General features: G+C 33.0%; 1 protein-coding gene across 1 annotated transcript in view; it reads left to right on the forward strand.

Annotated features, from left to right (window-relative positions):
* PRMT3 (protein arginine methyltransferase 3) overlaps positions 1 to 22629 on the forward strand; it is a 148547-nt gene that overhangs the window by 3785 nt on the left and 122133 nt on the right. The window contains exons 3-7 of the mRNA XM_012552526.3: positions 3173 to 3255; positions 8049 to 8098; positions 8953 to 9055; positions 13745 to 13904; positions 15316 to 15460. Coding sequence (XP_012407980.1) covers positions 3173 to 3255; positions 8049 to 8098; positions 8953 to 9055; positions 13745 to 13904; positions 15316 to 15460 — 541 coding nt within the window. The remainder of the gene's footprint in view (positions 1 to 3172; positions 3256 to 8048; positions 8099 to 8952; positions 9056 to 13744; positions 13905 to 15315; positions 15461 to 22629) is intronic.

The following is a 22629-nucleotide window of genomic DNA, read 5'->3' on the forward strand; positions in this document are numbered from 1 at the left end:
TTTGGAATGATGATATTATAGTGATGTATATCTTCCACCCATAAGATTCTGCAGTTATATGATTTGTCCAAGTTCACATGTTTAATAAATGTCAGAGCTTCTGCTCAAAATGAGGTCCCTTGGCTCTGGTGCTTTTTATCTGCCATTCTCTGGATAAGAGTGTTGCCTTGTTATGCAGTAGGATAATAGGAGTTAGAGTGCAAAGTGACCTTCAAGACTATCTCATCCCACACCCTATGAAAGTTAAATGATTTCCCAAGGCCACATAATATGTTGAAGAGCAGTGTCAAACATGTGTCTTCTGCCTCCAATCCTATGTGCTTTCTATTATATCATACTCAAATTCACAGATGTCTTGCCTTGGGATAGCTTTGATGAGTGCTACAGATCCTTAATTGGTGAAAAAATTTTGTTCACACTATAATTCATGCACATGTACTAAGCATATGAGACATTTAATCGGTTCTTCTCAGTAATGCTATTCAATATAGTTTACTTTCTGCAGTCCTACTCTTGTGTCCTTCAGTTTTGCAAGTCACATAGTGAAGAACTTTGGACCTCACGATGTCCATGTACGTTTGGAATGCCAAGTAGGTTTGGAACACTACAAGATCATTTTGGAAGCATTAAAGCCCTATGGGAATGTGCCAGATTAATAAATTGTGCCTTATACTTTTTTTCATCTCTAAAACCAGTGTGCCAGCTCAGAACCTTTAAAAGTACAATTTGCACTTTGAAGTGAGGGGAAGAATTCCAAGTTAAAAAATATTCTTGATTAGTGCTACCAGAAAAAGAGAAAATAAGGACTTTATATGTAATAGACAATTTTATAAAATAAAAATTATCATTTTGAAGACAAATGAACTTTGGTAATAAAAGGACAAATATTTGTATGATTGTCAAATGAAACTCAGACCTGGTGTTATATAATGTAATGGCAGGAATCCTGGACCATAATTCAGGAGACCTGGATTCTTGTCCAGGCTGTGTTGCTAATTAGCTGAGGAATGGGGGGGGAGAGGGGGGTAAGTTACAACTAACATTGTATCTTAGCCTATCTTTGGATTAGATGATCTCTAAAATTCCAGCTCTTAAATCTTATGATTTTGAGGACTAATTTTGAGTGGAAGGCGGCAATTAAGATGCTTATTCTACAAAAGTCGTGCTTTGTTGCCTCTTACATTGGAGGTGACCCTGTGTTCTTGAAACCTATACAAATGAAAAGCAAAACCTGGCAGGTTCCAGCATACTGGAAAGGTTTCAAATGTTACTTCAGCAATAGATTATTTTGTTGTCTGAGAACCAGGCTAATTGTCGAGATGTTAATCACCAGAAAGTTGTAGAACTTTTGGCAATAGTAATCCAAGGGGGGAAAAAAAGCCAAAAAAAAAAAAAAAATTCTCTGCTTTTGATGCTGACTTCTTTCATTGTAGTGTGACAAAAGGGGATAGAGAGTTACTTAGGAATGGCATTGTTCTTAAGATTGTAAACTTTAATATAATGTATTGTAAATGAATTGATTTTTTTGGTCCAACAACCAGCAAGTGGTTCTGTTATATTATCATAATTGAAATAGTTGTCAGAACAGAGTTCCAGCTAGATGGAAGTAAAAGTCAAGTTTATCCAAAATGAAACAAAATTTTAAAGTTGGCAGAGTGGTTTGTATGATGGGACACTTAAAGGCAATCATCCTTTGATGGAAGGCTTTGTCATCTTGTTTTTTTTTTTCCTGCGCACAGTGAACATACGGTGATTGGCACTGATTGCCCTAGTGGAGGGGATGCTAGTGGCCCTATTCCATGCTGTTCCTTAAACCCACTGCCCATAAGTAGTAGACCTCTCCTTTTTGCTAGACACTCTATTTAGTGTCCCAAAAACTCCTGGCCCTTTCCATTAACTCTTCATCCTTGGGGTTTTGGGGCTTTCTAACCATTTTGAAGCTGAACTCCAACAAGTATGTTGGCTTTCCTAATTATAGGGTTAAGTTCTTGAGATCAGAGACTTGTTCACCTTTGTCTCCAGTAGCTGGCACTAGTAAGCACTTAATAAAGGTTTTTTTTTTTTTTTTTTTAATTCATCTAAAGGCTGAATAAATTGAGAAATTTTTTCTACCACTTAACATATATCTTCCCCATGAAGTAAATTTCTAGAGATTAGGGCTATTTTGTTTTGTTCTTTGTGTCCCAGATGCAGAGTACATACTCCTCATAAATATTTGTTATATTAAAGAGCCTGCAAACTAATTGAACATTTAAACTTGATACTTGATATTTTTCTTTTATTTGTTTCAGCCTGAGAATGGGAATATGGTTTGAGATAAATAAATACAAGTTCTCTTAAGCTTAAAGAAGAATCTTTGCATCTTATTTAAAAAAAAACTTTCTTCAAGAAGAGTGTCAGAAGGCAGTGGGTAGAATGAGCCCCCAAAAAGAAATAATTCTCTTTTAACAACAACAAAACACTTAGTTATAGATGTGAGAAAAATTGACTGATTGTACTAAGAGATAAAATGAACTGGTCAGAATGAAGGTCAAAACCAGAACTAAATGAGAAGAAGGGATAAAGATTTAAATAAAACAGTAGCATCCCACAGTCAGAATTAAAATTCAATTTGACTTCAAAAAACAGTGAAAGTCTTGTAAATATAAGCAGAAAGCTATTATCAATGGTGACTTGCAGGTGACAAATATATATATTCATACACATACATACACATATATATGTATGTTAAGAGAACTACAATTATGGCCTTTAGCACAGAAAATCTTAATGGAAAGAGAGGGATATTATTATACAATATGGGAGTCTTCCTAAGGACTATGAACATTTTTCAGTGAATGATGTACCCATTTTGAAGAGATGATTGATTCTTTGAAGTATAACTTGGTACTCATTTAATATTTAGAAGCAATCAAATGTGAATATTGGGTCTTGAGTCAGACCTGAATTCATTTGTAACCTCAGACCTACAATGTCTGTGATTTTTAAGCAAATCATTTCACCTATGCCTCAGTTTCCATATCTGTAAAGTGGGAATAATAATAGCATTTACCTCTTAGAGTTTTTAAAAGGATCAAATGAGATAATATTTGTAAGGACTTGAGAAACAATGTTATATGAATTCTTGTTGTTTCCTTGGCTGTATTTGTTAAAGCCTGTGTTTGCATTTCAGATTATTCACTTCTGCTGAAGAAACATTTTCTCATTGTAAGTCTGAACATCAGTTTGATATTGACAACATGGTTCATAAACATGGTAAGTGTGTTTTTTTTAAAGATTTATTTTTATTTTGAAATTTTAGATTAAATATAATTTTTTTCACCTTTTTATAGATTTTCTTTAAAGTGAAACTTTTTTAGAGTGACTACCTAATGTTTCATAAAAATAAAGTATTTTTGACTGAGTTGATGATAGTTTATCATCTAAAATCCATATTGAAAGTCACTTCACCTTTTAAAGTTATAGTTTATTCGGTTTTAGTCCAGGAAAATGGGTTTTTCAGATGTTTCAATGCTTTTTTGTATGTGTTACAGTTGAAAAAGAAAGAAAATTGTAAATACAGATTTCATAATATGTGAATTAGGATATAAAAGAACAAGGGCAGCAATGAGATTGAAATTTTTGAGATATGAGCTGGTCTTTAGAATGAAAATCTTGAGAATTAGTTGACAGAATGGATTGCATTGCTCTTCAGGTCTTGATTTGAACTTTGAGAACTATTTTGTTTTCTCCATTGAAGTGATCACCAAGAAACTAAGGAATACACAGTAGACATATATGAAGAAAATATATGGAGAAAGAAAGTAATTGCTGGAAATTAAGGAATGGAAAAGATTATATTTGAGTTAAATAATTTTGAAAAGGATATTTGTAGTCCATGTACTTAGGGCATGCTAAAGTGCCACCCTCACTTATCACTTGTGCTCATGGTTCTTACTTCTTTCATGGGAACTTGCTTCTTTATTTGTTCCCTTTCCTTCACATATCTTTCAGCTCTCCTTAGTATCTGGTTCTTTCCTGTGGCTTACAAACATGTCCACATATCTGACATATTTTAAAAACTCTCACTTGACTCTGCCATTCCTTCATGTTGTTATTGTATATCTCTTCTTTTTAATAAATGTTTAGTGTTATCTTTTATATTTGTATCACCTTGTTTTTCTCCTTTATCCTTCCTCTTTTTCCCTTCAATGAACCATTGTTTATAACCGGGTGTGTTTTCTAGAAAGAAAAAAGAGAAAGGAAAAGAAATCAGATTCTGTTAATACATTGAAAAAAATGACAATTACTACAGTTCTTTTGCACCTGTGAATTGTCTACCATGTTCTGCCTCTCTAAAAGAGTTGGGGGAGGGGTCTTACATTTCTTCTTTGGAGCTAAGTTTATTCTTTCATACTTCTGTAGCATTCATATTCAGTGTTTTGTGGTAGTCTTTCCATTTGTATCTTTGTAGTTATTATAGGTATCTATATATATATCTTGGCTCTGTTTACCTTTATTCCAGTTCATTTAAATCTTTTCATTCTTCTTGATATTTATCATATTCATTCTTCTATATATATTCATTATATTCATTGTTTTTTATAAACCATATTTTCATATTCTTTTGCATTCATATAATACAGTTTATTTAACCATGCCTAGTAGAGAGGGCATTTACTTCATTTCCACTTCTTTTCTACCATAAAAAGTGTTGATACAAATAATTGTGTGTGTGTGTGTGTGTGTGTGTGTGTGTGTGTGTGTGTATGAAGTTTTTGTTATTTTAATTTTTTTCTGGACTTAAATGTCAAACAATTAACATTTTCGTATATAAAGTATAATATAAAAAATTATACAAAACCTCAAATCTCTATTACATATAACTTTCTTTAAAAAATAATATATACCGGGGTAGCTAGATGGTATAGTGGATAGAGCATACCAGCCCTGAAGTCAGGAAGACCTGAGTTAAAATCTGGCCTCAGATAACTTAACACTTCCTAATTGTATGAGCCTAGAAAAGTCACTTAATTCCAATTGCCTCAGTCAAAAAAAAAAAAAAGAAAGAAAGAAATAATAATAATAATAATGTATATCACTTCTCAGATTGGCTAAGATGACAGGAAAAGATAATGGTGAATATTGGAGGAGATGTGGAAAAACTGGAACACTAATACATTTTGTTGGAGTTGTGAGCTAATTCAACCATTCTGGAGAGCAAGTTGGAACTATCCACAAAGGGCTGTCAGATACAGCTAGGCTTGTATCCCAGAGAGATCATAAAAAAAGGGAAAACAACCCACATGTGCAAAAATGTTTGTGGCAGTTCTTTTTGTAGTGTCAAGGAAATGGAAACTGAGTGGATGCCCATCAGTTGGAGAATGGCCGAATAAGTTATGGTATATGAATATTAGAGAATATTATTGTTCTATATGAAACGATCAGCAGGATGATTTTAGAGAGGCCTGGAGAGAATTACATGAACTGATGCTAAGTGAAATGAGTAAAACCAGGAGAACATTATATACACAGCAAGAACAAGATTATACAACGATTTGTTCTTATGGACAATGCATCTTTTCAACAGTGAGGTGATTCAGGCCAATCCCAATGGTCTTGTGATAAAAAGAGCCATCTGCACCCAGAGAAAGGATGGAGGAGACTGAGTGTGGATCACAATATAGAATTTTCACTCTTTGCTTGCATTTTGTTTTCTTTCCCATTTTTCCTTTTTGATCTGATTTTTCTTGTGTAGCATATTTATGGAAATACGTATAGAGAATTGGAAATGTTTAACATATATTGGATTACTTGCCATCTAGGGGAGGAGGTGTAGGGAAGAAAGGGAAAAATTTTGCAACACAAGGTTTTGCAAGGGTGAATGTTGAAAAAAAAATTTTTTTTAGATGTGTACATACACACATTATATATGTATGTATTTATGAACTACTTAAAAAAATTTTTTTTCATTTAACAAGCTTTTATGGATGCATTAATAAATTTCTTAAGATTTAAAGTAAGTGAATGACTGAATTATTGACATTTATAAATTTATAAATTCCTTAGAAGTAGGAGGGTATGGCCAGTATACACATGCAGAACAACTAAAAAAGGGAAGCCTTTCAGATTTCAGATTTCTTGTATTAGGGAAATCATAGTCATTGGAGAAGTGCTTATTCTAAGAATCAATGTACATAAGACATATTTTTAAAATACCTTAGTATCAGCAAGAGTCTTTTGAAGAAAACTGGTATATGACTTATTAAATTGGTGCTCTAGAATTTGATTTGAGGCATTATTGTAAAGTTGGAATGTTGAGCCTGACTGGATTTTTTTCCCTACTTTGGTTCCACCCCTGGATATCAGGTAGAATAGAAAAAACAATACAGTCAGGCTCTCTTAGTATTCCCCTCCAAACAACTTTATCAAAGTCTTATCAGAGATATTTAATACAAAGATTTTTTTTGTCCCAATTGCCTGCTTTGCCTCAGCCTAATTTCTTGAACTTTGTAAACAAGTGATTCATTTTCATGTAATCAAAAGTACCTATTTTATCTAATACAATTATTTTTCTCACTTCATCCTCTGCCTAGCAATAGCTGTAAAACACCCTTGACCTAGTTTCTTCTGATTTTTTTTTTTCTGTTTTTACCATCTACTTTTCTTTTCATTTCTTGTCTGATTTTCTGATTCTACTTGAATTTCTTAATTGCTAACTAATTCTAGTAGTCTTTTCTATCTTTTCATTTGATATTATCTTCCTGCTGCTTACTTGACCACTTCCTGAGTACTCTCTTCTCCTTTGGGTTTCATAGCTATTTTTATGACTCTCAGCCATCCTTCCATAGCTATATTTACTGGATATACATCCTCCTGCCTTTTGTGTGGATTTTCTTCTGGGTCCTGAACTTTTTCTCTTCCTTTGAGTTTTTTTTATTGGTGATCTCATTAGCATCTATAGATTCAATTGTTACCCTCTGTGAAGATAATATCCTTGATTTATCAACATCTTAAAAATGGAATTTATTATATTTTCTCTAAAATCATCTCTGCACCAAATTAATCTGTTTCCATTAAGGAAACACTATCCAGTAACTAACACTCAGAATCTTGAAATTATCTTGACATTCTTTTTACTTCTCCCACCTCATACTATCAGTTTCCAAGTCTTGTTGCTTTTACCTTCATAATGTCACTTTTATCTGCCCATCTTCTTTCATTCATATAGTCTCAACCCAGTTCATGCCTTCAGTATTGATCTCATTGCTTTCTATCTCTTTCTACCCAAATGTCAAACTAAATAAAGCACAGATCTGACCATATGCTCCTTGTCTCCCCTCAACTATCCCCCTGCCAAAAGAAAATTTTCAATGGTAGATTATGTAAGGGCTTAAACTCCAGTTTAAGAAGTTTGTCTTTTATCCATAGATGACTTATGTATTCCAGTTAATTTGGTTTAAAAGTAAAAATTCATTTAGCAGTGCAATAAAGGTTGGAAAATTGGTGTCACCTCTAATGTCTTATAACAGTGAATTTTTTGTAGATCATGTGTGTCCTAAGAAATAAAGCAGAATGTCAGAACATTAAGAATCTATGATTTTCCTAGAATTTAAACATCCTTCATCAAGCCTAATTCAGATGTCTTGGATTTCAATAGATAAGTCTTAGTTGAATGAGCACCAGAGAGATTAACTTGTCCAGAGTGAGCCATCCTGATAAGCATCGGAGATGGGATTTGAACCCAGTTGTCTTGATTCCAAGTCCAAATGTGTATCCTCTTTGCCAGTTTTCTCAAGTGAATAATAGGTTTCTAAAATTGTTTTTTTCTAATATTGTATTATTTATGCTATTTAGATTTTTTTTTTTAGATTCTGAAACTTGAGGATTTTTACTAAGTGTTAAAGTTACTTTTTCTTATTTTTTAAATTTAAAATAATTTGGATGACAAATGTGGGCGTATAGAAATATTGCTTAATGGTTCAAACCTCTACAGAAACAGTTCACTTAAATAATGCATTATGATAAGAGCTATATTTTTTTATATCATTAATTTGTTTTTTCTGCAGGACTTGAATTTTATGGATACATTAAGCTAATAAATTTCATTAGACTTAAGGTAAGTAGATGACCCAATTTACAGTATTTATAAACTCCTCAGCAGAAGTATAAGATGGATAAAGAGTAAACAAAAGAACAAAGCTTATGTATTCCAGTTAATTTGGTTTAAAAGTAAAAATTCATTTAGTAGTGCTACAAAGGTTGGAAAATTAGTGTCACCTCTTCTAACAGTGAATTTTTTATTTTATAAATTTTTAAATTTTATATTCCTTATATTTGGGAAATCACAACCTTTGGAGAAGTACTTATATACAATGGATCAATTTATATATGAAATATTTGAAAAGTAACTTAATAGCAGCAACATTCCTTTGAAAAAAATTGGTATTATTTAGAAAAGAAATATAAAACTAAATCTGTTTTATTTAATTTATTTGAGCAAGGGAAACTGATGTGAGACCAGGGTTACAATGACTTTTAGGGACTTGTTAGTTTGATGAATTTTAAATAAAAATTCATTCAGATAATTAGTATTAAGTCCTGTACCTGTCATTAATGCTGTTACACAACATATGAGATCCTGATGTAGAGTTAAACCAGAAATTAATTTCCTTAGTGATTTAGAGATTTGGTTTACTGTTTCTTTATTACATGTAGATGATATCAATTTTATCTCCTTCAGTCCCACTTCTACAGGGAAGAGTATTAAACCTTGGTTGTTCATTAGATACAGAAAAGTATCAACTGCTGTACAAAAGGTATTATGCTTTCAGAAATAGCAGGTAGTAATTTTAAACATACTACCATTCTAAAAGACAATATAGGTTTCTTTTTCTTGACATTTTGCTTTCTAAAGTAAAATCTCATGACTAAAGGTATTTAAAGTAATATGTGATTGTTTTTCCTCTCTAGAATCCAACTTCAGAGTATTTGAATTCCTTATGCAACCCAGTCCCTTGGGAGAAAGAAGAGTATTTGAAACCAGTGTTAGAAGATGACCTTTTACTTCAGTTTGGTAAGATTATGGTATTACAGTAACATAAATTTATATGGCATCATTCATACTAAATTTTCTATTTGTAGTAGCAGCAAGTGCAACATTGTGTGTAAGAAATGTGAACAAAGCATACTGAGAAAATATATTATTGAATGTGATACCCAAGTGGTTAAGATAGTGGATTGCCAATTTGGGTTTTGAATGGATTCATATCAGTGATTTACTTGTGCTGTTAGGGTACCAGTGTCATAGAGTAGAAAAAGTAAAAAAGTCATTGTGAGAAGACTCAATTTAAAATCTTATTTACCATCTGCTAACCATGTAACTTTGGATCTTATACCTTACTTAGTTTTCACCTTTACCTCATTAATCTTTAACATGTGTGAGACCATGGTTAAGTCACTTAATCAAACTGTTAGACTTTCTTCCAGCTTTTGATCTAAAATCTTGAAAACATCATGAGCACTATCTACTTGACCAGATTTGGATTCATAACTGGTTATCAGTGAGCGGATATCTTTTATAGTCATGTCTCAGAAATCTCTGCTTAGCCTAGTTCTCTTTAATATTTTTATGAGTCATTTAGATGAAGACATAGTATGCTTATCAGATTGGTAGATAACACAAATTTGGGAGGAATAGTTAGCTAATATATTAGGCAGCAGAGTCAGGACCCCAAAAGACTTAGATGAGTTACGATGAGGGTTCACATAAATTTGGATGAAATTAATAGAGAGAAATATGAAGTCCTTGAATTAAAAAGTGTAGAATTGGACAACTGTGGCTCTAGAAAACCTTTTCTGGGGAAAAAGATCTGGGACTAATCCTTAGTGGATTGTATTTGCTTTCAGAATGTGTATAAACAATGTTAGTTAACTTAAAAAAAGTTATTACCTTCTCATACTAGAACGCACAATCTAGAGAGCCTGAGAGGTCAAGTGTTCCACTGTACTTTGTCCCAGTCAGAACCCATTAGCATTTTTGTGTTCTGAGCTGGATTTTGAATTTTAGGATGGACATTGAGTAGCATAGCTGGAGAGTCACCCAGAAGGGCAGCCAGAGAGAGGGGCCTTGAGACCAGATCACACAAGCAACGGTGAAAGGAATTGGACCTCTTATCTTGGAGAAGAGTCGACTTAAGGAAGACAGCTTAATTGTCTTTAGATATTTGAATGGCTGTCTGGTGAAAGAGGAATTAGACTTTCTTGTTGTATTTAATCACAAAAGTTAGAAATTGGAGCAATGGGAAGAAGCTGCAGAAAAGGAGATTGAGGCTTAAAGAGAAACGTGTGTGTAAAACACATGCATACAACACATATTTACATATATGTACACACACACTTACATTTAGGTATATTTCCATGTATATAAATATATTTACATGTGTATGTATATACACACATATTTACATGAAAGTTTACAATTAGTGCTTTTCCCCTCCTAATTGGACACTGACTCTAATATCCCCTCCCATGCCAGAAAGACCCAGATCCCTTCTGTGCTCCATCCAACTCCTAGTTCTGCTTCACCCTTCCCAAGGATAGAGGTCTTCTCCTTTGTGGCGCAGATACATTCTTAATATTCCTAGTCCTTGCAGCCCCCTGCAGATGTGTTTTCCCACAAGTGTTATCTTCTCCAATTTTGATGTGAACCTCATGAAGTCAAGGGCTGCCTTCTTTTTCTTTTTGTATTGGTAGCACTTAGCATAATGTCAGAGCTAGAGGGTTGGAGGATGTGGCCTCTGCCCACAAATGACTTAACTGGGTAACTTTATATATACATATAAAGTAATGTGTACTGTGTGCCACAAGTGACCAAACCCATTGATGGCTTAGACCTTAATGGTTTTGGCTAAGGCACACCTTAAAAAACTAGGGAATGAGGTAGAAGATGTCAGCTGTTGCTAAACTTGTACATCACCGGAGCCATCGTTGCTTGATCCTTTGCTTAAGAACTTGGGCAGAGAATGTACTTGGTAAGAGCATATGTAGTCTACATAGTCCAGGGCATGGGGAAATCAGTCTTAGAACTGAACTGGCCTGCTACAGTGTCTTTACTCTTGTTTTCTCATTCCTCTTCCTTCCATAGTACACAGCTTAACTACCAGAATGGAACCATCCACTGAAATATTCAGGATTTCATGCTGTCACAGTGTGTGTCAGAAATTGGTGTTCTTGTTAAGAATACTAGCAATAGTTGGCCATTCTTCTCTGCAGCTAAACTGGCCTATCTTCTTAATTATATTTTCAAAATAGATGTTTAAGTATTAAGAGGAGTGGAGAGAATGATCATGGAAGGCTGGAATGGTGAGGAATAAGGCCTCACAGAGAAGTAAGAGTTTTATCATGAGTAGAAGACCATTTCACACAGCACAATAGGATAAAAAATGTGTTTTTAGTAATATGAAATACACAAGTCTTTTCAAATTGTTGAATATCTTCAATATTAGTGAATTTTTGATGTGATTTTTTTTTTGAGTGCAGTAGCTATGCTAACATAAAACCTGCTAAATTTGTGGCAATGATAGTATGAATATGATGTATAATAGATACTAAAAATACAAGCATTCTTTAATATGTAGGATACTATTATCCTTTTTATTCCTCTTCAAAGATAAATTTTGTTAGGGTATACTTTGGGGTTGAGGCTTTCATTCTTCTTACTCTACCAGCTGTATCCTGGTCATTGATGAGACCAATAGAACTTGTTTTTTTGTTTGTTTGTTTTGTTTTGTTTTGTTTTTTAAGATTGTAAGATGGTCTTTTTAGCCCTACCATTTAAGCATTGGGATAGATTGATCGATCTTTCATTGCTTAGCTACCCTGGTCAGGAACTTGAATGTGATGAAACAGAGCTGAAGTTCTTATTTTCTTCCATTTTTTCTCTGAATTCTGATAGCAGGTTTTCACTATTAATTTCACCAAATTGATAGATTCAGGGGGCAAAGAAATTCTACAATCCTGAGTCTTTAGGTGACCATTAAGTTTATAGTCAAATATTCTCTATCAATTTTAAAACCCTAATTTTCTTATCAGGTATTTTTCTGGCACTGATATTGCCAGTATTTAGTATTTATCTTAAATTGTAGCTTGATGTGAGTATAATTTTTGAACAAAAATTATTTTTTTTGCACTTCCAAATGTATGAAAAATACCTTTTAAGCACTTATTATGTATCAAGTACTTTACTTAAGTACTGGGAATACAGACACAAAAGCAAGTTCATGCCCTCAAGGAGCATATATTTTAATGAGAGACAGACAATATATAAAAGGAAGTAAAGACACGAAAACTTAATTATAGTCTTGCAAGTTAATAAGATTAATATTAATTATTAACATGCCCTTTCCTAAGATAATGATAGTTGATAGAGGTGATTTGATTACAATTCTTAGAGGAAGGAGTGAGAAAGTTGCACTTCCTTTGAAGGAAGAGTAAAAAATAATTAGAATGAACTCTAGGATGCATTGCCTCAGGAGCACTGAGCTAAGTGACTTAGCATCTACTAAGCTGGGTCTTTTGTGGTCTAGTTTGGAAGGTGGAGCACCATAGAGCATAGCTAAAAATTGCACAGTATTCTGTGACTGGTGTTCCTATCTTGATTCCAATTATAAAAGTTATCTGGAAGCATCACACTAGTATAGACTGAATTTTAGATCAAAAGAAAGAAAGAAAGAGGAAAATGTGGTATGCATATTCTTTTATTTGCTTGAAGAAGTTTTTTTTAACATTAGTTGAGAAATTAATGATGTAAATTGAGTGGAACTTTCTAGTTTTGTTAAATTCTATTTGGAGAATTTTTTTATAATACTAGTGAAAAAGTTTTGCATGAGTAAAGAAAGAATCAGATTTTATGGAGTTTTTCCTTGAGATTTAAAGAACTGTCAATTCTATATTTTTAGAGCTGGAACAGATTTTCTGATTGTGTGATCTAATCCTCCTTAAGCTTCAGATAAAAGAACTGGGACTCTTAAAGAGATGAAAATGATATAAGATTTGCTTTAGCAGGTATCAGAACTGAAATTGAAACCTGTCTTTTGGCTTCCTAGTGCGGTGTTATTATTACTGTATGAATTTTATTGAAAACTCATTGTTTCTAGACTTAATGGCAAAACATAATAAAGCTGCCTGTGCAGTTGCAGTTTGTAGCTGCAGTAGTGAACAAGCGAAGTATGAATATGCCAGTCTGCTACTTGTATAGTTTAATGAATAGGATTAGAACAATTTTATACAGTGATAATATTATAAACAACTTTGAAAGACTTTAGATTTCTCATCAACACAGTAATAAAACATGAATGCAGAAGAATAAAGGTGAAACACTATTTTTCTCCTAATAGATGATGAATTTAAAATGTAGAGACCTATATTTTTAGACTAAAAATATTTGACTAATGTGGGAATTGTTTTGCCAGAGTATAAAGATATGTATATAGAGATTTTTTTGTTTGTTTAATTTTCCCAATTGAGATGGAGGAGGTAGTAGGAAGGACAGAGTAATTAAAAATTTTTTTTTAATGTTTAAATGTTTAAGACAGAGTTTAACGGTTGATATATACACTATTTAGCTAATTTACTAATTAAATATCTGTGTTAATCTCTTTAATAAGGTTAATGTTGGGGTCATAGTAGATACTCTATATATATGTTTGTTAGTTAATAACCACTTTAGATGAGATGATCTAAAACTGTTCATGTATTTCTTTAGATGTAGAAGACCTTTACGAACCAGTGACAGTCCCATTCTCTTATCCTAATGGACTCAGTGACAACACGTCTGTTCTTGAACGGTTGAAGCACATGGAAGCTAGAGCACAGGCTGCCGAAGCAGCATTAGCTAGAGCCCGGGAAGACCTACAGAGAATGAAGTAATTTAATTAATAATGAAAAATTGTTCTTAATTATTTATAATGGAAGCATAAAATTTTAGATGATCAACTATTCTTAGCTCTCATTACCCACCCTGTGCACTGAGGGCTTGTTAAATTGAATCAGTAGCTTGAATAGACTTTAGGTAGGATCTGGCAAGTCTATCAATTTATAATTGTTAATTACAGAATTACATGAAGGTCAAGAGAGAAGTTTCTCTACTTTCTGGGGTCTAAATGAGAAGGACCCATCTAGTTTTTAACATTGAGGCTAATTCTAACAAGATTGAAGATATTGTGAATATGGGTGTGAGTTTTTAATCCGTGTTTCAAAATGAAATAATTTCTAACTGACTTTTCACAGAGCATTTATAAAAAAGGAGAGGCAGGAATTGAGGGATACTGCATACTACGTTATCTCTGATGGAAAAGCCCAGAGCAAAGAAGCTAGTTTCTGAGAAACAGAAATTTGAACAGAAAAGCAAAATCCAAAATATGATACACCAGTATTACAGTGGTATTGGGTTAACCTCCAATTCAGGGATTTTGAGCTAATTTACAGGCCAATTATTCAGCATGTTGGATATTATTTATTGAAAGTATACTTTCAGTTCTAATTCCCACCACTTAATAAAATAAAAAAAGCATAGCTTTTTTTTCACTTTGAAAAAATAAAAATTAATTTATGGTAAAATGAATAATTAGTAATTTAATCCAGGTCAAATCTAGGTAAATTCCTTGCCCTTTTTTTTTTCCTCAAGTGGATTGTTATTTAGTGTTTTTCAACATTTCTAGCCTAGTAGATATTAGATACTTTTTAATCTCATATTTTACACATAGTACCTTTGTCTATGTGAAATTCTGTGAAAAACTGCATTTTTGTAGTTGTGGTTTGTGGTCTTGTTTAGTATATCTACAAAGAAAAATAGTTGTTTATTTGGTCTCATCTTGTGTCCAGCCTTCTCCTTTTTATTTTAGCCTTAGCTGCTCTTTAAAAAATGTTGTCCAGGAAAATAACTTGATTTGATTGAATTTTAGAATGATGATATTTAATATCTTTGCATAAGAGAAATAAACCTCATTTAATTATTTAGATGTAGGAAAGAAGTAGGAGGGTGGGTCATTAAGTTGAAAAGTCAGTAAAGAACCTGCAGACTGCAGTTGTGCTTTTTTACTTTGTTATTTGGAGAACTGTGTATGCTGATTCTCAAAAAGACAGCTTAGTGTGTTCTTTCCTACTTCTGAGACAAGAAGGGGTAGAGGGGGCTTTCAAATGCTTAAGATTGATTTTTGCTCTAGTCAAGGCTTGGTGCACTCCTCACTCCACCCACTTCCACCCACCCCCCAACCTTTTTCCCTTGTCCATGGTCCAGTAAACCTGTCTCAAGGGTATGTTTCAAATTGATTACAGACAGTTTGCACAGGATTTCGTGATGAACGCAGATGTCAGAACCAACTCGTCATCCACCACTACCATTGCAGACCTTAATGAAGATGAGGATGGTGTTTATTTCAGCTCATATGGGCATTATGGGATACACGAAGAGATGCTAAAGGTTAGAAGGGAACAAAATTGCGTCAAATCTGTGTTGGTAAAAGAATGGAATGATGCAGGTTCATCTCTCTCTATAAATATGCTTTAGTATAGCTGCATTTTTAACCCCTAAGATACTTGATAGCTTGTTTTGGGATAAAAATGCCAAAGAATAAAAGCAGTTTATGATTTCAACAGCAATGATGTCCTTTAAATTATTTTGAAATTAATTTTTTCTTTGAAAAGTAAATTTTAAGGAGAAAAGGTGTTAATATTAGTCTTCTTTCAAACAGTTAATTTGTGTGGTTTACCTTAGGTTTAAAAAAGAAAAGCAATTCTAAATAGTTACACTAGTTTTATTTTAGTGGATCAAAAATAATTCTTTTCCACCAAATTTTTATTTTTCAACATTTATGCAAAATTTTAGAAATTTATAACATTCTGTCATCCTTTCTACATTTCAGTTACATAATATTGCATAGTTGTATAAATTTGCTAGTCAGGTATTTGAAGTCTAGATCAACTTCACTTTTGCACTACATTATTTAGTGTTCTTAATTTTAATGTCTAAATTTCTGGACATATCTCTTGTTGCATGTCTATTTTGTCAAAATGTGATACTGTTGCTTTTTTAAAATTCAAAAACCTTGCTTTTAATTGAAAATTCCCAGAAAATGTAATAAAAAGAGTTTTAATGTAAAGAATGTTAAGATTTTTAGATCTTTTCCTGGGTGAAATTTAGATGTTGTCTTAATTATTATTATTATTATTATTTGTTATAATACTTCTATTCCAAGTCCGTCTTAAAGGATTATTTTATTTGGCTTCCCCAAATCAGACGATTCAGGTTTCAGAATTTTTTGGTTCTTAGAATCAATAAATCATTTTAGTGAGTTCTACATCATTTTTATGAATTGTTTATTATCACAACTTTGGAACTGATAATTCATGAGAAAATGTGATTATTGGTATTAGGAGTCTTTAGGCAAGCATTTCTACTGTTATATTAAAATGGGATGTGTTAGGGATAAAATGGTTTCACTATGATTAACTGGTTTCTTTCCACCCTATTCTCTATAGTTCCATTATATTTATTTTTAGTCAACAAGAATTTATTAAAGCTCTATTCATTATGTTTGGAAGTGGGGGTACAAATACTAAAGTGAGACAGTACCTATTCTTAAGGAATTTACATTTTCCTGGGGGAGATACAACTAAATAAATATAACATGTTTTAAATCAAACTATATGACCAGTAAAAGGAAGCACATGGTCAGGAATCAGGAAAGTACATTGAAAGAAATTGCCATTGAACTGAACTTTAAAGGAAGTGAGGATTTCTAAGAGATCAGTTGAGGAGGGAAGGCATTTTAAGCTTAGGCCTAATAGTGTCAGGACACAGAGGTGGAAATACAGAGATTCATCAAGTAGGCTCATTTGGCTGGAGTACAAGTTTCCAGGGATATTGTTTCATCACTTGGAAATGATCTGCTGGAACTGGTTTGTAAAGGACTTTAATAATCATTCAGCAAACATTTATTAAGTGCTTACTGTTGTCTTGGTACTGTACTACACCTTGGACACACAAATAAAATAAACACTGCCTACTTGTATGCCAGAGTAGGTTATATTTTATTCTAGAGGTAATGGGGAGTCACTGAAGCTTCTTGAACAGAGCAGTGACCTGGTTAGACGTGTGATCCACAATATCACTTTGGCAACTATGTGAAGGATGGATTAAGAGGGAAGAAGCTGAATAAAGGGCAAGCATAAGGAGATTAGTTCTCTAGTCCAGGCTATGGATGGTCATATGTATCTGGAGTAGGGTAGTGACTGTGTGAGTTAAAGAAAGGGGACCGACTGATAGAGTAGGTGTTGTGGAAGTCTAATTGACAAGAGTTGGCAGCCAGTTGCATATGGTAGTTGAGGAAATGTGAAAAGTGTGGAATGACTCCTGGGTTGCAAACTTGGGTGACTGGAGGAGTGATAGTGTTCTTGACATAAATCGGAAAGTTGGAAATATCAGATTGTTTGAGGGGAAAGATGAGTTCTATTGTGAGCACATTGAGTTTGATTTGTCTGTGAGATATTCTTTTGGAAATAATATTTAACAGTCATTTGGAAATATGAAAACCAGATATGTAGATTTGAGAATCATTAGCATAAAGATGATAGCTTAATCATTGGAGACTGATGAGATCAGAGGAGATGAGAGGAAAAGAAGCCATAACAGAACCAGGGGACACAGCTGTTCATAGGAGACAGGATCTGCGTGATGATTCTACTGAAGAAACTGAGATATAGTGAGAATGTGTTTCTAAGACATTGAACTTTTCTTTGGGCTTCAGTTAAATATTTATCAAGTTTTTACTATATATACGACCCTGCATTAAGTTCCCAGAATGCATAGATCCAACTATACTGAGTTCTTGACCTTAGAGAACATGCAGTTAAGAAGTCATATTGTTGGAAGAGTCCCAGAGGTAATGTAGGATTGAAATCTGTACTTGAATAAAAACAGCATTATACAGCATGTTTCTAAGGGATTATCCAGCTTCTGCTTGAAGACCTCCACTCCAGGAACAAAAAGCAAGCTACCACCCAAAGCAGTTTAAGACATCTCTTGTTAGGAAGATTTTCCTTCTGTGCCTTTGTGACCTCAGTGTTTCCAGTTTTGCCTTTTGGGGTCTAACACTTCTATAGTTTCCTGTCATTTGTCTTAGACTTTTAATTTCTTTAACCTGTCCTCACATAATATTATCTGCAGCACCTTTACCATCCTTCTTATCCATATCTGGATATGCTACATTGCTAATAAACTTCTTTAATGTATCATTTTAATAATCTATTGTAGTCTGATGATGAGAGCAGAGTACATTGGAACTATTACTTTTTTTCTTTGGTGTTCCAATTCTCTCTTTGTTTGCTCTGATCATAATAACTTTTCATCTTCTGTGGCAGACTTGACTCCCATTAAGCTTAGTCCAGCTTCCCCCCACATATTATACATTTGAGATCTTAGCTGTACTTCATTATTCTAATTTGTTGAGAGTTTTTTTAGAACATGACCCTATAATTCTACATGTAAACCCTCCCAGCTTGTGGCATCTACATATTTATTATTTGTAGAAAGTTGTATTATTATTATTAAATTATTAAAAATTATCATATTATATTTTTATTTATTATTATCTATTATTTATAGAAAGTATATTTTCATCAAAATCATTAAAAAATTGCTCAGCAATATAGAATGACAAATTGCCACTATTATAGATCTTCTAAATTATTATTGACACATTTAATAACTCTTCTTAAGATCCCATCAGTCACCAACTCTAACTTCATCTGTAGTATCATCTAACCCAGTGATATCAAACTCACAGAAAAGCAAGGACTACAAAAGCCATATATCAGGATCCCTGAAGATTACTTATTGACTTAAAAATCCCATTATCAACATTTATGTTCCATTGTATTTTTTATTTTGTTAAATATTTCTAATTACATTTCAGGCTGGTGATATAGTTGCATATATGACATTTCTGATCTAATCCACATTTCTTCATCTTGTCCACGTGAATAGCATGAAAGAATCTATTAGACTGCTTTTTGGAGATCTAGTTATGCTATATAGCCATCTTCCAGTTTTATATCTCTGTCAAAAAGTAAATGAGACTCATCTGGCATGATATTGATACAGATATGGTAGCCATGAGTAATTGCACCTGTCTTTTCTAAGTATTCTTTTTTTTTTTTTTTTTTTTTTTTTTTTTTTCTTTTTTTTTATTTAATAGCCTTTAATTTACAGGATATATACATGGGTAACTTTACAGCATTAACAATTGCCAAACCTCTTGTTCCATTTTTTCACCTCTTACCCACACCACCCCTCCCTAAATGGCAGGATGACCAGTAGATGTTAAATATTTTAAAATATAACTTAGATACACAATAAGTATACATGACCAAAACATTATTTTGCTGTACAAAAAGAATCAAACTCTGAATTATTGTACAATTAGCTTGTGAAGGAAATCAAAGATGCAGGTGTGCATAAATATAGGGACTGGGAATTCAATGGAATGGTTTTAGTCATCTCCCAGAGTTCTTTTCTGGGTATAGTTAGTTCAGTTCATTACTACTCCATTAGAAATGATTTGGTTGATCTTGTTGCTGAGGATGGCCTGATCCATCAGGACTGGTCATCATCTAGTATTGTTGTTGAAGTATATAATGATCTCCTGGTCCTGCTCATTTCATTAGCATCAGTTCATGTAAGTCTCTCCAGGCCTTTCTGAAATCATCCTGTTGGTCATTTCTTACAGAACAGTAATATTCCATAATTTTCTATACCACAATTTATTCAGCCATTCTCCAACTGATGGACATCCATTCAGTTTCAGTTTCTAGCCACTACAAAAGGGCTGCCACAAACATTCGTGCACATACAGGTCCCTTTCCTTCTTTATAATCTCTTTGGGATATAATCCCAGTAGTAACACTGCTGGATCAAAGGGTATGCACAGTTTGATAACTTTTTGAGCATAGTTCCAAACTACTCTCCAAAATGGTTGGATTAGTTCACAACTCCACCAACAATGAATCAATGTCCCAGTTTTCCACATCCCTCCAACAATCATCATTATTTTTCCTGTCATCTTAGCCAATCGACAGGTGTGTAGTGGTATCTTAGAGTTGTCTTAATTTGCATTTCTCTGATTAATAATGACTTGGAGCATCTTTTCATATGACTAGAAATAGTTTCAATTTCTTCATCTGAGAATTGTCTGTTCATATCCTTTGACCATTTTCAATTGGAGAATGGCTTGATTTTTATAAATTAGAGTTAATTCTCTATATATTTTGGAAATGAGGCCTTTATCAGAACCTTTGACTGTAAAAATATTTTCCCAGTTTATTGCTTCCCTTCTAATCTTGTCTGCATTAGTTTTGTTTGTACAAAAACTTTTCAGTTTGGTATAATCGAAATTTTCTATTTTGTGATCAGTAATGATCTCTAGTTCTGCTTTGGTCATAAAAACCTTCCCCTTCCACAGGTCTGAGAGGTAAACTATCCTATGTTCCTCTAATTTATTAATAATTTCATTCTTTATGCCTAGGTCATGAACCCATTTTGACCTTATCTTGGTGTACGGCGTTAAGTATGGATCAATGCCTAGTTTCTGCCATATTAGTTTCCAATTTTCCCAGCAATTTTTATCAAACAGTAAGTTCTTATCCCAAAAGCTGGGATCTTTGGGTTTGTCAAAGACTAGGTTGCTATATTTGTTGACTGTTTTATCCCTTGAACCTAATCTATTCCACTGATCAACTAATCTATTCCTTAGCCAATACCAAATAGTTTTGGTAACTGCTGCTCTATAGTATAGTTTTAGATCTGGTACAGCTAAGCCACCATCATTTGATTTTTTTTTCATTAATTCCCTTGAAATTCTTGACCTTTTGTTTTTCCATATGAACTTTGTTGTTATTTTTTCTAGGTCATTAAAATAGTTTTTGGGAGTCTGATTGGTATAGCGCTAAATAAATAGATTAGTTTAGGTAATATTGTCATCTTTATTATATTTGCTGCCCTATCCAAGAGCATTTAATATTTTTCAATTGGTTAGATCAGACTTAATTTGTGTGAAAAGTGGTCTGTAATTTTGCTCATAAAGTTTCTGATTTTCCCTTGGCAGATAGATTCCTAAATATTTTATATTATCAGTAGTTACTTTAAATGGAATTTCTCTTTGTAACTCTGACTGTTGGATTTGTTAGTGATATATAAGAATGCTGATGACTTATGTGGGTTTATTTTATAACCAGCAACTTTCTAAAGTTGTGGATTATTTCTAATAACTTTTAGCAGAATCTCTGGGGTTCTCTAAGTATACAATCATGTCATCGGCAAAGGTGATAATTTGGCTTCCTCATTGCCTATTCTTATTCCTTTAATCTCTTTCTCAGCTCTTATTGATATAGCTAGCGTTTCTAATACAATATTAAATAGTACGTGATAGTGGGCAACCTTGTTTCACTCCAGATCTTATTGGGAATGGTTGCAGTTTGTCTCCATTACATATGATGCTTACTGATGGTTTTAAATAGATGCTGCTGATTATTTTAAGGAAAAGTCCATTTATTCCTATACTCTCAAGTGTTTTTAATAGGAATGGATGTTGGATTTTATCAAATGCTTTTTCTGCATCTATTGAGATGATCATATGGTTTTGTTAATTTGGTTATTGACATGGCCAATTATATTGATAGTTTTCCTAATATTGAACCAGCCCTGCATTCCTGGTATAAATCCTACTTGATCATAGTGTATTATCTTGGAGATGATTTTCTGTAGTCTTTTGCTAATATCTTATTTAAGATTTTAGCATCAATATTCATTAGGGAGATTGGTCTATAATTTTCTTTCTCTGTTTTCAGCCTACCTGGTTTAGGTATCAGTACCATGTCTGTGTCATAGAAGGAATTTGGTAGGACTCCTTCATTCCTATTTTATCAAATAATTTATATAGCATTGGGGCCAATTGTTCTTTAAATGTTTGGTAAAATTCACATGTAAATCCATCTGGTCCTGGGGATTTTTTCTTAGGGAGTTGTTTAATTGCCTGTTCTATTTCTTTTTCTGAAATGGGACTATTCAAGCAATTTACTTCTTCCTCTGTTAGTCTGGGAAGTCTGTATTTTTGGAGGTAGTCATCCATTTCACTTAGGTTATCAAATTTATTGGCATAAAGTTGAGCAAAATAACTCCTTATTATTTCTCTAATTTCCTCTTCATTGGTGGAAAGTTCTCCTTTTCATTTTTAAGACTACTAATTTCATTTTCCTCCCTCCTTTTTCTAATCAGATTTACCAAAGGCTTATCTATTTTATTGGCTTTTTCATAGAACCAACTCTTAGTTTTATTAATTAGTTCAATAGTTTTTTACTTTCAATATTTTTAATTTCTCCTTTTAATTTTAGAATTTCCAATTTAGTATTTGATTGGGGTTTTAATTTGGTCTTTTTTAGTTTTTTAGTTTGCAAGCCCAATTCATTAATCTTTTCTTTCTCTGTTTATTCAAGTAAGCCTCTAAGGATATAAAATTCCCTCTTATTACCGCTTTGGCTGCATCCCACAAATTTTGGTATGATGTCTCATCATTGTCATTATCTTGAGTGAAATTA

This window comes from Sarcophilus harrisii, chromosome 6, assembly GCF_902635505.1.
Source record: "Sarcophilus harrisii chromosome 6, mSarHar1.11, whole genome shotgun sequence".
NCBI lineage: Eukaryota > Metazoa > Chordata > Mammalia > Dasyuromorphia > Dasyuridae > Sarcophilus > Sarcophilus harrisii.